General features: G+C 34.9%; 1 protein-coding gene across 1 annotated transcript in view; it reads left to right on the top strand.

Annotated features, from left to right (window-relative positions):
- Gad1 (glutamate decarboxylase) overlaps nucleotides 1-15,354 on the top strand; it is a 63,982-nt gene that overhangs the window by 29,334 nt on the left and 19,294 nt on the right. The window contains exons 3-7 of the mRNA XM_065362699.1: nucleotides 265-501; nucleotides 7,965-8,162; nucleotides 8,671-8,789; nucleotides 9,333-9,584; nucleotides 14,267-14,334. Of these exons, the coding sequence (XP_065218771.1) occupies nucleotides 265-501; nucleotides 7,965-8,162; nucleotides 8,671-8,789; nucleotides 9,333-9,584; nucleotides 14,267-14,334 (874 nt within the window). The remainder of the gene's footprint in view (nucleotides 1-264; nucleotides 502-7,964; nucleotides 8,163-8,670; nucleotides 8,790-9,332; nucleotides 9,585-14,266; nucleotides 14,335-15,354) is intronic.

Below are 15,354 nucleotides of genomic sequence, written 5' to 3'. Positions count from 1 at the left end.
TTAAAATGTGTAACAGGCCGGAAAACTGCGCTACTTTGGAATCGCTAGCTCGCGCTCGTTCGTTCAGTAGATAACGTTTATTTAATTTTACACGCTTTTAGCTTCGTACTATGTACAAATTCTGCGAGCAGAGCAGGAATTTTCTAAAGAATTAATAACCTATTTATATTGGTACGAAGCTCGTCCACCCTCTCTCTCTCACGCTTCTTTTTTCATACGGTTTTCATTTCATTTCGTTTGTGTATGTTTTTCCCTTTTCATCAGATATCCTACCGCATTGCGACCAAGGACTACCGGCTACTCGTGAATTCCTACTCAAAGTGGTCGACATATTGTTGGATTACGTGAAAAATGTGAACGACAGGAATGAAAAAGTATTAAACTTTCGCCATCCGGCCGACATGATGGCTTTACTCAAACTCGAGTTACCAGATAAAGGAGTCACTTTGCAGGAGCTCATCGGAGACTGCCACATCGCGTTGAAACATCAAGTGAAAACCGGTAAGTAGTAAGTACATATGTGGAATTCGTACTCAAGTAATTCTGGATGAAAATATTTCTCCTTTTAATTCGATCACACACCCTTCTTGCGTCCGTCTACCACTGCCCTGCAATTCCAGACAACTGTCAAATATCAGGGACGAACGCTCCAACTCACGTCGCGTCGTCGTCTCTGCAAAAATCCCTTCGTCTAGAGAAAAAATTAATTAACGTTGTTTTCAGCATATTGTCTCCGTAATAACGCACGAATACGTTACATAATACGAACGCACGTTCCATAACAACTCCCCTTTTTCCATACTGAAAAATCGTATTATTAAACTATGAACTGAACGTATTCGCTACTACGTGTGTATACAAGAATACGCGAATATTAGTGTACAACAGGGATGACTTAAATCTTCCGCACGAAGGGTTGCGCCAAATCGCTAAAGTCATTCAGACCGAAAAGGGGTTTCCTTCTCGAGTCTCTCCCCAAATCAAAACTATAATTAGGTTAAGAAACCGTAATTCAACCTCAAATTGTCACTTCGATTCAACAATTGCGTTGCTAATCGTCACTTGTTTTTCCTATACTATTTTAAATCCCTATTTATCGAAAAAAATGCTAAATTTACAGTATAATCGGTATTTTAACAAAAGCTCGAGCAGGATAAGGTAGGTGAATTGGCCTACCACGAGAATATTTTCACCCATCATAAAGGAGCTGACATCTGAGAAATCGCGAAGACGCCTACACCTTCATTCATCGCATCTACCTACTGAACATTTTTCAATTGACAGAAATTTATAGAGGAGAAAGTAAAGGATCTTCAATATCCACATTTTTTTCACTTTGAAGTATCTTTATAAAAAACTTTACAGGCTTTTTCAAAAATGTACACCGAAAAACACGATACTTCAATCAATTTCTACGCCTTCTGGAATTGTTTCCCAAATTTTCCAAAATCCAAACACCTACCTAAACTAAACCGTAAAAAAAACACATTTTTAAAATTCTTACCCACATAGTTTTGAAAAGTCATATTTTTCGAAAAAAAACACTGTACCGTACTTTGATTTGATCTACTGTATTCAGAATGAGAAGCCGAGTTTTGTCATGCGCCTTAATTTACTGAAAAAAGTTGACCCTGCTAACAAAATGGCGGCTATTTTAATTGACAAGTCAGTCAAAATTGCAGATTTTGGTTTCCAACATAGGATTCGTATGAAATTTTTTGAACTGGACACAGCTAGATCGAAAGAGCATGTAAAAGTTATCACCAGTCCAAATTTCAAGTCTAAAGTGCATTTTCCAATTTTTGGTGAATTTTTGAAAATCAAATTTAATCCAAGGATGAAAAAAAATCAAAATTTTGTCAAAATTGACCTAGAAAGCTTAAATTTGGGATATTTCTTACTTTCGACCTGCCAAATCAATGATTGGAAACGGAGCTCTGTTTCGTAAAACTTTATGGAAATTTCGAGCATTGAAAAATCTACTGGAAGCTCTAGTATTTTCCAAAAAGTCGCTGGAGGCTCCAAAACAACTTGAAATTTTCCTTCTGTTGACTTCATAGCTTATTGAAATAAGTTTACACTTTACAAAATAAATTTCTGCTTTCCATCTGCATTTGATGAAATTTTGTGAAAATTGCAAGTTTCAAAAATGTCCTGGAGGTTCCAAAAATTTTTTTAAAAAATCGCTGGAGGCTTCAAACTGACTTAGACTCTCCAGCAGTCGACTTGATAGCGTGTTTCTGTTTAAGTTGGAGTGCACGGTGAATTTCGTATTTTCAACTTCATTTGACGGAATTTTGTGGAAATTTCAAGTTTCAAAAATCTGCTGGAGGCTCCAGAACTGCTCAAAACGATTTGAAACCGTTTCCAATTGATTTGGCAGGTCGAAAATAGGGTATATCCCAAATTTCAGCTTTCTAGGTCAATTTGGTAAAATTTTGATTTTTTCCCTTATTTTTGCCTTAATTTTGGCTCGTGATTTTTCGCATGCTCTTTCGATCTAGCTTTGGCAGGTCAGAAATAGGGTACATCCCAAATTTTAGCTTTCTAGGTCAATTTGGTAAAATTTTGTTTTTTTTTCTCATGTTTGACTCATATTTTGAATTTTTTTTTAATTCACCAAAAATCGAAAAATGCACTTTGGCTCTTGAAATTTTGGCTGGTGATGAATTTTTGCATGCTCTTTCAATTTGGCTTCGTCTAAATCAAAAAATTTCGTGCGAGTCGGAAAACAAAATCTGTGATCTTGGCTGACCTGTCAATCAAAAGGGCCGCCATTTTGTTAGTAAGGCCAATTTTTTTTGGTAAGTTTGCTTTGAAATGTTCCTTAGGATGTTCCCTTTGAGAAAAAAGTTGTCCCAGAGGATCTGAGTGAGAGGGGGTGTGACATTCCAGTCTAAACACTAGAAAAATATTCAACCTACACTCCTTCCCTCTCTCCCCATCTCAATAGGAAAACATTACCATATGGAAACACTTTGCAACGTGCTGATAAACACATCAACCCTTCCCCTTCACCCTTTACTTGCGGTATTTAATTACGCCGCAAAAATTAGCCTACCTGATATCTCCCTCCTGGCAAAAAAGCAAGTATTTCGCTGTGGGATTTGGTACGCGTTGAAAAGAGGAGTCGAGAAAAAAAAGAAGAAAGATCGACCAGAGGTGATACAAAGCAATCTAAATTGAATCTAAGAGAATTTAAAAGCGGATTTGGGTTTTCGAAGGGTGGGTTTACAACACGAGCATAAGCACAAGCACAAGCTCGAGCGACTGCCGATGCGGCACGAGGTACTCTCAATGCTGCAACTGATAAGGGTGGCTGAGCTGTGAATAGCTCTTGTTAGGTGTCATTAACACACTACCATACCCTATTCTATGGTGTCTCCTACTCATCAATCATGTGTTTCCCATTTTCAGCCCCGAAAACCTAATTCTCGTCCTTATCGAGCTTTTAATTTTATATTATGCTACTTTTTTATTTTCTTTATCGCCGGCTCCTCGTCACTTTCTCCTCAACTATGCAAGTGCTATATACTATCGATATAATTTATCCAAAACAGAAAGACAGAGAGAGGAAGAATGAATGTAGCAGGTTGTGTTTATTTTTCATACGCTGCCTTTTGGAAAACGTGACTTTATTTCTCTAAGCGGGTAATTTATTCCCGAAAAATCGCTCCGCTCGAGGGTAGCCCTCTTCATTCAATTACATTTTATTAGACATTATTCGCAGGATTTGCCAGGGATATAGCGGATATTCCTGCACTATTAACTGCGGGATGGTTCACGATAGATACCAGTATAATATCATGTACGTGTTGTAAAAATTTTTTATACTTATGTGATTTTTTTTTGGCCAAGAAACTAAATGTACCCATATTAATGTTGCTATACATGTTCGGAATATTTTATCATTTTTTCGTGAAAAAAAAAATCAAAAAGGATCGAATATTGGTTTCGTATGCAGTCTTGTCACAAGTTTCAGGTTTAAAATACGGAAATTAAAGGTTAATCCTTTACTTGGATGATGATTTTTCAAACACATGTTCAAAGAATTCTCAATATATCACAATGAATGCCTTCAAGATGCCTGTGACGTCATCACATCGACCTAAAAATTCTCCAGCTCATAATACCGCGAGTTTTCACAAAACTGCGATATTGACCTAGATTTTTTCAACGTAAAAATTCTATTCATATCAGAGGAAAATTAACGCATTCCTAACTCAATAGGTACAACAATTCTGTAAAATTCAATTTCGAAATTTTCCAACCAGGTAAAAATTCCATTCAAAAACCACGTGTATTTTTGTGTGGAAACGAAAAAACATCATTTAAAATTAGAAAACCGAAATAGCTGAAGAATGCGAACTCGTATACTTCGTTTTTTTTTAACTGAAAAAATCTCGTTCCATCGTAAAACCTTTACAAGGCGAATTTCAGCAAAAAGGTAGAAGCATAAAATAATACCTAACAAAAAACACTATATAAATGCGTTTTCACAGCTACATACCTTTTTATAGCATACTTGTTGCTTTATACCATTGCAGACGGTATTTGATTAAATTTACCAAGGACGAAATCCTTAACTCGCGGATAGATGTAAAAAAAAAAAATTAAATTCAGCGCCATCGAACCGTATATGAATTAGAATAATTCCAGCTTCGTGGAAATTAATTTTTGTAAACGAAAAAAATATTTCTACGTAAGTGGAAGACGTGTAGGGATGATTTCTTTCATTTTTTCCCCAATCTCACCACAGCGAGTTAAAATCAAGCACACGAGTCGCACTTACAAAACAATTAATGACCATTAATAATAGGTTTTACTGGCTCTAAACAGCGCTCGTGTTTGGTAGGGATTGTAAAATAATTAATTACCGTTTACAATGAAGGGGTATTTCTTACCCTAATTCGTACCTACGTTCTTTCTAAAGCATTCTTGTGTATTTGTCAGAGGACATTAAAAAAAATTATTGGATTAATTATTCAGACATTGGCCCGCCAAAGGAATACGCTTTTCAAAAAAAAAAAAATCTGGTAAATAAAAAAAAGGAAAAAAATCGACAAAGAGAGAACTTCATATTTTATAAATTGATTTGTTCGGAGACAAAGAGGAAAGGCTAGAATGATTATATCAATTAATAGGTACTCCAAAAATCAGAAAATATTTACCAATTTTTTGATTTAAAAAAAAAAATTGATGTACGTAATACAAAAATCTACAAGCAGAGATATTTTAGGGAAGCATGACTCACCTCCCCCTTCCCCCAACTGTCACAGAGGGCTACAAAAAATTGAAGAACATTTCAAGCCAGTAGGTAATTAATTACTATGCCTGCATTGAAAGTCTTGAAATTTTTCAGATTTGCCCAGACGTTGGTATTCCAAAAATATGGTTACATTTCAGGGAATATTCTGTGGGGTTAGGGAGGGGTTTCTTGAAAAAATTCATAGAACCTATTCAAAGGAAATCCTGTTTGGCTTAGAATAATTTTGAAAATCCCATAACTAAAAACATTTGAAAAAAGACCAAAAAGTAACCAAAAAAGTTACGATTTACGAGTAAACATGTTTAGCAGAAGACTGAGCTTTCTTGATACTCAATTTAAAAAAAAAACGAGACTATAAAACAATTTGTGAAAAAAATTGAGACATTTTGGAATTTTTTGCAAAAAGAAAACAATTTTAACATGGATATTTTTTTTTCACCGAGAGCCATTCTGAAATTACAGACTTTTTAAAACTTGAAGAAAAAAGTCCTTTGACTTTCCAACATAATTACTCGTATGTCAGGCTTTTGTGGCTTTTTGTTGTTTTTCTAAAAATATATACTTAATGAAAAAAAAAAACAAAAAAAACTTGAAATAAAATCGATTGACTTTTAAAGATGTACCTATTTGTGTTGACTTTTGAAAATTTGAGAAAAAAACCGGTTAACTTAACACTAGGTATATTAGATTTTTTTAAAAATTTGGGAAAAAATCTTGTTGATTATCTGACTTTATTCCAGACTTGGGGGGAGGAGGGGAGGGGAGGGGAGGGAGGAATCAATGAATTACTAAAATAATAATTTTACCTTCCAAACTTTCAGAAAACGCTTTCTGATATTTTGTCAGACTTTTTTTTAAATTTGAAATTCTAAACATTTGAGTTGAGACTTGAGCCAAAATCGTATCCCTGATTTAAAACTTTTCTTGGAAATGAGTAAAGAGACTTGACACACATTTTTTAGTAATTTTTGGGAAAAGGTGCAATTTTTAAACAATTTTTGGCATTTTTAGAAAAATAACGCGATTTCCTTAGGAAGTAAGTGAGAATTTTTTGCAACATTTTTTGCAAAAAAATATTGTTTTTTGAAAATGCTGACCAAATAAAGCGAGACTTTGACAATTTTAGCAAAAAAGCAAGCATGTTTCATCATTAGAACAAAAAGTAACTATTTTTGACATTTTTTGACAAAAAAGCGAAACATCAAAGCAATTTTTGGGAAAATAAATTGAGGCTTTTTGGAATTTTTTGCAATTGGAAAGAACGACAATTTCCCAATTTTAGTACATAAAAAAGAAGACTTTTTGGCAATTTTTGGCATTTAATTTCTTTTAAGAAAATGTTGATAAAAAGTGAGACTTTTGGGACATTTTTAGGACAAAAATTAGGCCTTTTTGAAATTTTTCGAAACAGAACAATTTTTTAGAAAATGGAGCCAAAATTTGGAAAAGTTTAATTTTAGAAAATTTTTGAAAAAAAGTAACTTTAGTAACCAAAATTTCGAAAAAGTAACTAGTAACTTTAATAACCTAGTTCCTCAGAAAATGATCATCGAGTCTGAGCCCTGAACAATACATCCAGAAGATCGATTTTTGAAACAACTCGTAGAATTCTTCTCAGCAATAGCCAATCAATTAACAAAATTGCATCGCGGAAACTAGGTCAATTTCACGTGTCACATGCAACTACCCTTCTTTCAGTCTTTCTCCACATCTCGTATCAAGATCAAGATACCGCACCGTTCTTCGAAATTGGATATTAATAAAGAGCACCCAAGCACCCGACTCGACGATGTCATGTTCAAGAAACAATTTTTCCCTCTTCACGACGAAGGAGAAAAAAACCATCTTAGGTTAAATGCATCGTAGCAGCGTGTGATTGCTCGTCCGATGGAATACGAGGGGATTAATTCTAAAGCTTGGTTTCTCGATTAGCCAACTGGCTCGGAAAAAGACATTGAATTTTGTTCCTGCCAACGCCGCCGTCGTACACTTCTCCCTCTCTCCCTCTCCGCAAAGGACAGTATTATCCACAATCATTCTTTTACGTCACTTTTAAACTCGTCTGACGTAAATTTGTTTGACTCCCCCATTGATTCTTGCATTTACTCTTGTATATCCGTTTCCGAGTACAAGCTTCATACACTATTTCGTTTTATAGATATATCCTCTCTTCTCCTGCCTTCTGCAGTGTTTACTTCACCTAACGTAAGACGAAGTATACAGATAAGGGCGACGACGGAATCCGCGGCTATACATATAGTTTTCTTTTAACTCGCGCTTCACTTGTTCTTTTCTCTGTGTCAAAAATACAAAAAACGGAAATTGTTTGGTCTATCATTGTATACAGGAGAGTATTGAAGTAGGCGCGCTCCAACGAATCTTATATAGATATTTTACTTTGGGTCTCGGTTTCACCCCCTTTATTGTATACCTATCTTCCTCGATTATCGAGGAAAAATCCTACGTACGAAAAAAAAAAACATCCAACTTTCATTTCATGTGTCGTCGAGTCTCAAAAACGGCTCACTGTATGGCCGGATGAGAGATCTTTGACTTGATTGAAAAATATTACATGTTGTGTTTACCTATGTGTACCACAAATTGACACTTGATACACCTACAACACTTTCAATCTCACTCACACGTTGAATGCAGGTTTTTAGTGTTTTTTTGTTGATTTTTTTTTTTTTTACAGGACACCCGCACTTCTTCAACCAGCTCTCATGCGGTTTAGATTTGGTATCGATGGCTGGCGAATGGCTCACAGCTACCGCTAATACGAATATGTTTACTTATGAAATAGCACCTGTATTCATTCTAATGGAAAGCGTAGTATTGGCGAAAATGCGAGAAATCATCGGATGGGAACAAGGCGACTCTATACTTGCTCCTGGTAAAACACTCACACAATATACCATGTGTTCGGTTGATTTGAGAATAATATTCACACACAAAAAAAAAGCACATTCGTTACTTTAGGCTTGAAAAAGGAGCCGAAATTAGCAAAATTGAGAGCTCTTTCTTTTACCATCAGGATTCGCTTGAAATTTAATTCACTAAAAAATGGGTAAATATGTATGGGGGGGGGGGTTGAATGGTAGCTTGGACATTTTCCCTGAAAAGTTTACATTCTGAGCTTTTGAAATTGAATTTCTCAAAAATAAATCCATCTCTTTCCGAAGAGCAAATTTGAATTGAAAAAAAAATCAGAATCAGAGAAAATCAGTTCAACAAAAAATTCCACATAACACAATTACCACCATCCCCCCTGCTCAAAAACCCAATAAAGCTCTCATTTTTCATCCCCTCCTCCCCTAAATCAACCAAACCAACACTCGTAAAAATCACACCTGTACGTAATTTTTCCGACATTTGTACCAACGTATGAATTACTCTCGCAGGTGGTTCCATTTCCAACTTATACGCATTCTTGAGCGCACGCCACCGTATGTTTCCAGGCTACAAGGAAAAAGGTTTAAATTCCATTAAAGGACAACTAGTCATGTTCACGTCATGCGAGGTACGTAAAATATAATCTCACTTATAACGTCTTCCGGTCTTGCACGTCTCTCTCAGTCTCTCCACCTACGCATATTCGATCATATATCTTGAAAGTTTTCACTTAAAAACGCTTAACCTTTCGTTATGAACACATTTCTCATTAATGATAAGAAAACTTTGGCAATAACTACTCGCCGGAGTCGAAGCTGTACCGCTACCCACCGCGTCTAGCGAGTCTTTTACTATATTAAACAACAAAGCAAACAAAACTTAGCTTTCCTTTTGATAGTACCAGATTAAAACTTCCAATCGAAAAGCTCGCTATACCGCATAGTTTTAGCGCGCAGATGATAGCGTTCAATTAACGTTGATAAAATATTATTCGAGTTTCGGAAATGGTAGCGGAGGCGGTGGGACGGGGGGATTTTCGAATGAAATACCATTTACTATACTCGTAATATAATAATTTTACTATACGTCCCTCTCTACACAATAGTAGGTATACTATTTTCAAATATTTTCTGCGCCTGTACTGTAAGTAAAATTTTACTCTCATTTTCAGTCACATTACTCGGTGAAAACCTGCGCCTCGGTTGGTGGTTTAGGAACCGACCATTGCATCGAAGTACCCGCCGATGACAGAGGTAAAATGATACCTTCAGAGCTTGAAAGACTAATACTTGAAAATAAGTCCAAAGGAAACATTCCGTTCTTTGTGAGCGCCACCGCTGGCACAACCGTATTCGGAGCCTTCGATCCAATTCACGAAATCGCAGATATATGCAAAAAGTATAAACTATGGTTACATATCGACGTAAGTATTCATTATGCTAAATAATCTCACGTTATGTAATATTTGCCTCGAGTTTTGGTCTGGTAGATGAATTGAATGAGTATATAGGCATTGAACTCAATTCTGAGTAAGGTGACAATGACAGTCAATCATATTTACAGGTCTGCAGGTAAAGTTGCGCAAAAATAAAAATTCAACTGTGAAAAAAAACTCATGTCAAGGCTCATATTTATAAAATAATACCTACTCATTCTTCTCTCAAAAGCAATACGAATAAAGACGCTTCAGTTCAAAACTGATTGAAGTTTTGAACACGACGATTTTTGATAAAAATGGAAAGTCCAGTTTCGAGAAAAATATTGAGTTGATTCATTTTACTTCAAAGATCAGAATCGCACAAAATTTACTTCTTCACGAATTCTCATAAATTTTTCAATCTGTTTGAAAAATTCGTGAAATGGGCTGTAACCTCTCAATTGACTACATTTTTGAGAGACCTAGAGTATTTATCTAATATTACTCCCCCTCCCATCATTCAAACTCTTTTTATGTAGAAATTCCAGAAAAATTACAAATATTTGAATAATCGTGATGAAATTCATATTTCACTTGAAAGTGGAAAGTTGTTCCAAAATGGGAGAGAAAATCTGTACGAGTACTTACTCTAGAGCAAAAAGGAAGGGAGTCAATTTTTTTTGGATTTTGCAATTTCCACATCATTGAAAAGAGGTCTGAAAGAGCTTATTTCCAATGATGTAAAAATCTCAAAATCAAAAAAATGGACTTCCTTCCTTTTTGCTCTGGAGTACAGAAATGTACTCAGAATTGAAATTCCAAAAACTGAGAACTGTAAAACTTTACTGAAACTGAAATTTTTTTAGTTTTTATCTTCCTTTTTTTGCCATTTTTTCCTTTTTTTGCAAGTTTATTCTTCAAATTCAAACTTGAACTTCCCTTCTTTCAACTCACAAGGCTCAAGTACAAAATGTCCAAATTTCAAATTGCAAAACACCAACATGGCGAGGCTGTACAATTTTTTATGTTTGTAGATAAACAATAAAAAATTGAAAAATGGCGTCTGTTTGTGTATTTTTACTCCTTTTTTCAACACAATAAAGAATAACAAATCTAAAACTGCAAACTACAAAAATTGATGACTGAAAATTGAAATTTGAAAACTGAAACTTTTATATTTCATCGTTTTTTCAACTCTTTGACATTTTATAAAAATCCACCATACTTACTTGAGAAAAATCGATCGACATTTTTTCAAAATTCCATTAGTAGGTATACGTGTGAATTGAAGAATTAGCATAAAATATCATGAAATTTTAAATTATAGGTAGTGAATTCATTTCAAATCACAAAATCTTACTAAAATCGCAGAACAGTTCACCTAACAGAAAATTTTTTAAGACGTCTAAAAAATGGAAGAATTGACTCAGAATTCCGCAAAAATTTCATTAAAAAATCATCAGAAATCTAGTGTAATATAAATTCATTCAAAAATACAGACAATAGTCTAAAATTAAAAATCATGAAATCGAAAAATATTCCCAAAATCGCAGATAATTCCATGAGAATTCGTTTGAGAAGCCTCTTGAAACAGTAAAATGGATTTTTCAGAACAGAACGATGAAAATATCAATCGGAAATCATTAAAAAATCAATTCAAAATCGTTCAGAAATGTATAAAAAGTCATTTCAGATCAGATTGTAAAGTCCTTCTGAATTTTTCAGCAAATTCTTCTTGAAATTGCACAATTACTGGAAAATCATTAATATGTAAAATGATTCAAAATTCTCCATAACCATCTGAAATTTGACTCAAAACATCAGAATTCTGCAAAAATTCACAAAAAGTCCCATAAAAACCTAGGCATTCAAAATCGAGAAAGGGTAAAAATGACTGGAAAATCCATCTAGATTTGTTTAGAAATCAGTTGAAAAACCACATAGCAAAATTTTAACGCAGTCAAATCACGGAGATTTTCTAAAAATCCAATAAGTAAAAATTGATAACAAAAATAGAAAATAAATGCCTGTTTAAAAATCCATTGAACATCTCAGTAATGTTTTAAAAGAAGAAATATACCTACTCGTACGTGCAAAAGCATTCTATGTGGGTAATTCTCAGAAAAAGGTAAAAATCGTGTACATGGCAAATTTCTCAAAGGTTTTAGCATGAATTTTTTTTTTTTTGGTCCATTCAAGGATCATCCCCCACACATTTCACATATGGTATTGAAATTTTTAGCCCCTCCTTTCATTGGTGTACATTCGATTTTATACCCCAAATGTCCTTCGACTTGGCTGTCACACACCATGTTTTTGAAAATGAATGTTATAAAGTGTCATGAACTTCATTTTTTTGGGGAAAAATTGGCACGTTCTCATTATCATAGAACACGAAGGTCCATTATTGTGCAAATTGCAATTGGAATAAGTCCATAGGAAGCTGACATTTCACATTTGAAAACTGTCACACACTTTTTGCGCAAATTTTAGAGCAATTTTCAATTATTTTTGGTAGCTTCCCAATCCAATATTTTTTTCTGGTGAGTGGCTGCACTAGTTCACTGTCTTCATAAAAATGTTACCCCGCAATGTTATTCTCATAACCTACGCAATGGCTCGTTCTGATCGTACTTGTCTCTGAAAATATGATATTTCGCAAAATTGATGTCCTTCGGCTTGCCTTTTTATTTACCCTGATGAACCCGCCAAAAACGATAATTGAGAAAGGGAAGTTATTCTACATGATAAGTACACATTTATTACGTGTTAAAAATCGAATAATGTCCAGTAGGTAAGGCTAGAAACGAAAAAACGTTGAGATTGTCCTTCGGCTTGTCCAGCGCCCATATGTCCTTCGACTTGGCCAAATTTCAGACAGCTGTACTTTTATCGCGCTAGTCGACATATTACACGATAAAACAAGCAAAATTTGACATTTTCTCCCTCCCCACGCCTCACCTCTACCCCTACCATAAAAATAAGTCCGGATTCGAACTTTGCGGCCTGAAAAACATAAATTGACATATTACACGATAATATAAAAAAAATTTAACATTTTCCCCCTCCACCTCTACATAAAAAATAACTCCAGATTCGAATTCTACGACCTCGAAAACATATCAATCGACATATTACACATCGATGAGGGTCGAATCCTAATTATCGCTGTTTTAGGGGGGGCCGGGGTCCACAGTGGGGGGATTGAATTGAGGCCAACACTAGAACAGGGATCTGGGACACCTGTACAAATGATTCCCACTTGAAATTTTCCAAAAAAATGATTTTTATTTTTCAAAATTATGCACATCAAAATTGACCTTTTTTCTGAGAATTACCCATATGTACAAAACTGAAATCCGCTCAAAATTTGAAATATTCAAATAAATTGAATTAACAAATTTTCAGGAAATATTTTTCGAAGGCAGTATAAGTAATTGAATAAATTGAACAGTTGGAAAAATATTTTCCCATCCCTTCCTTCTCTTCCACCTGTCCGAAAAAAAAGTTGCAAACGAAACAATAACTCAGAATTTAGACGAAAGGATTTTCCAACGTTTTATTGCATCAAAATAGGTCCAGTTGAATTCCTCTCTCCCCATTTCCTGGAAATATGACCATTTTAAAATTACCTGTTTTCAATTTAATACATGATTTTTTTTTCAAAACGATAAAAGAAGCATAGAACTGCTCTAACTTATTCTTGATGGAGAAACAGACACAGACGTAATGAAAACTACTCAAGGTAGAAAATTTTATTTTCTTAAAACTAAAAAAAAACAAAAAAATGGAAAGAACGAGCGTTTTTGATCGGAACTGAAAATTCGACTAAAAAAAATTATAATTTAAAATTTTAAAGCATCAATTTAAAAAAAGAATGAAACATTTTGTATTTTGTTCTAAGAAATAGGTAAGAATTTTTCAAGTTCTGTTCGAAAAATATTCAGTTGGTGGCATTTAATTGAAAAAATACTCTCAAAGATTTGCTACGCAGTCAGAAATATTTCAGAAAAATATCTACACAATTTGGTGAAATTTAAAGTGTCCTTTGAAAATCATTTTCTTGGAGAGATTTTCATTGACCAGAAAGTCTGTACTCCATTTTAATTTTTCCGCTGAACCAATTTTCTCCATCAAAAGTAAAAATTTTCGAATTTTATGGTTTCGAAAAAAATACACACTCGACTACGAACCTAACAAATTGTGAACTCATTTTTTAGAATTTTGGTGCAGAGAAATTGGATGAAAATTGAAAATTTCACATTATACTTACCAATTTTTTCTACAATGAAAAAGTAGGTAGTCTTGTAAATACATTTTCCTTCACTTTGAGTAAAACCGAGTGCACGAAATTTTCCTGAGTGAAATCTCATTTTTCATGGACAAAATTTCAACTTTACCCTAAAATCACATCATAAAATTCGATGAAAATGATCAAATTTCATTTGTCAGATTTCTCCTGAGCATCAAAGTGTTTAGGACTGAACATTTTGAGCTAAAATTTTGACAAATTCTCAAGACCATCAACTCTTTAAATTCAAATATAAATAAGGGACACTTTAACCCAAGTCCAAAGGTTATTTTTGCAACAAAAAATAGGTACTACAATTAATTCATCTACCAGACTATCGAAGTATTTATTTACACTCTATTCTATAAGTAATATCTCATATTATGGCAATTTTCAGGCTGCATGGGGAGGCGGTCTGCTATTCTCACGAAAATACCGTCCCAATCGCCTAGATGGAATCGAAAGGTACGTACAAACTCCTGCTTTAGAACCGATTCGGCAACACAACTAACGCGCGTTAAATTAAATAATTTCCAATTAATTACGATGCCTGAGAAGAGAAGTCGAGCTACGCTTTGCTTTGCGCGCCTAATTAAGCGCGTATTTGGTATTCGTCGAGCTCGAGGAACACGATAAATTGCACTCATTTTTCTTCTCTCTTTTCTCTGCGCCAGGCATCACGCCGCATGCTTTTGTCTTTTTCTCATTCGCATTCGCAAACTGATATATTATACCGAGTTCGCGATCACCACCACCATCGCTATGGTATAGTTTATAGGAGCAAATTCAAACACACCGTTGTTGAGTTATTATTTCTACGAGTGCGGTGCACCTCCGGCCACCGGCCGATCTCGACTGAAGTAATTTTTTGCATTCGCGCCCGCTCCTAAGGTTATTAAAATAAACCGAGCTTTAATATGTTAAGTAAATGTTTTACCCGCGTATTAAAGGATTAAATTCAATGCGAAAGACAAATTTGATTAATGAATACGCATTAAAGTTCAATTAGGTCTGTTAAGAGGGGTTACAATTGCCACGTTAAGCTAGCAAGCCATAAGGGTAAGTGCAATAGGGTTGGGGTAAATTTACGTATGGTATATACGGAACGATGCAACCGTCCAAGGCCCAAAAAACCCTACGAGGTATTCCCCTCGAGCTCGTGCTCGAATCGAGCCAGCATCATCTCGCATACCATTATCGTCCCGCAGTATGCAGTAAATACGTATAGCTTTTTATCGCGCGTTTTACAATCTGTTTACTTTGACTCACGCATACGCGATAACTCGACACTCCATCCGGGTATTTCCCAAGGGGTCGTTTTGCCCGAAAACGCCACCGTCGTTGTTGGTTACCGCGATTTGCGATTTTTCACCACCAAAAGGAAAAAAAATCACACCAAAGACTCGTTTGATTCTAATTCAAGGTTGCATCCAACAATGTGAATAAGCTATTCATACATCTTCCTCGAGTAGGTATACTAAATCC

This window comes from Planococcus citri, chromosome 4 (assembly GCF_950023065.1).
Source record: "Planococcus citri chromosome 4, ihPlaCitr1.1, whole genome shotgun sequence".
In the NCBI taxonomy this organism is placed as follows: Eukaryota; Metazoa; Arthropoda; class Insecta; order Hemiptera; family Pseudococcidae; genus Planococcus; species Planococcus citri.
The sequence above is the reverse complement of the archived record's forward strand: the minus strand, read 5'-3'. Positions and strand labels throughout refer to the sequence as shown.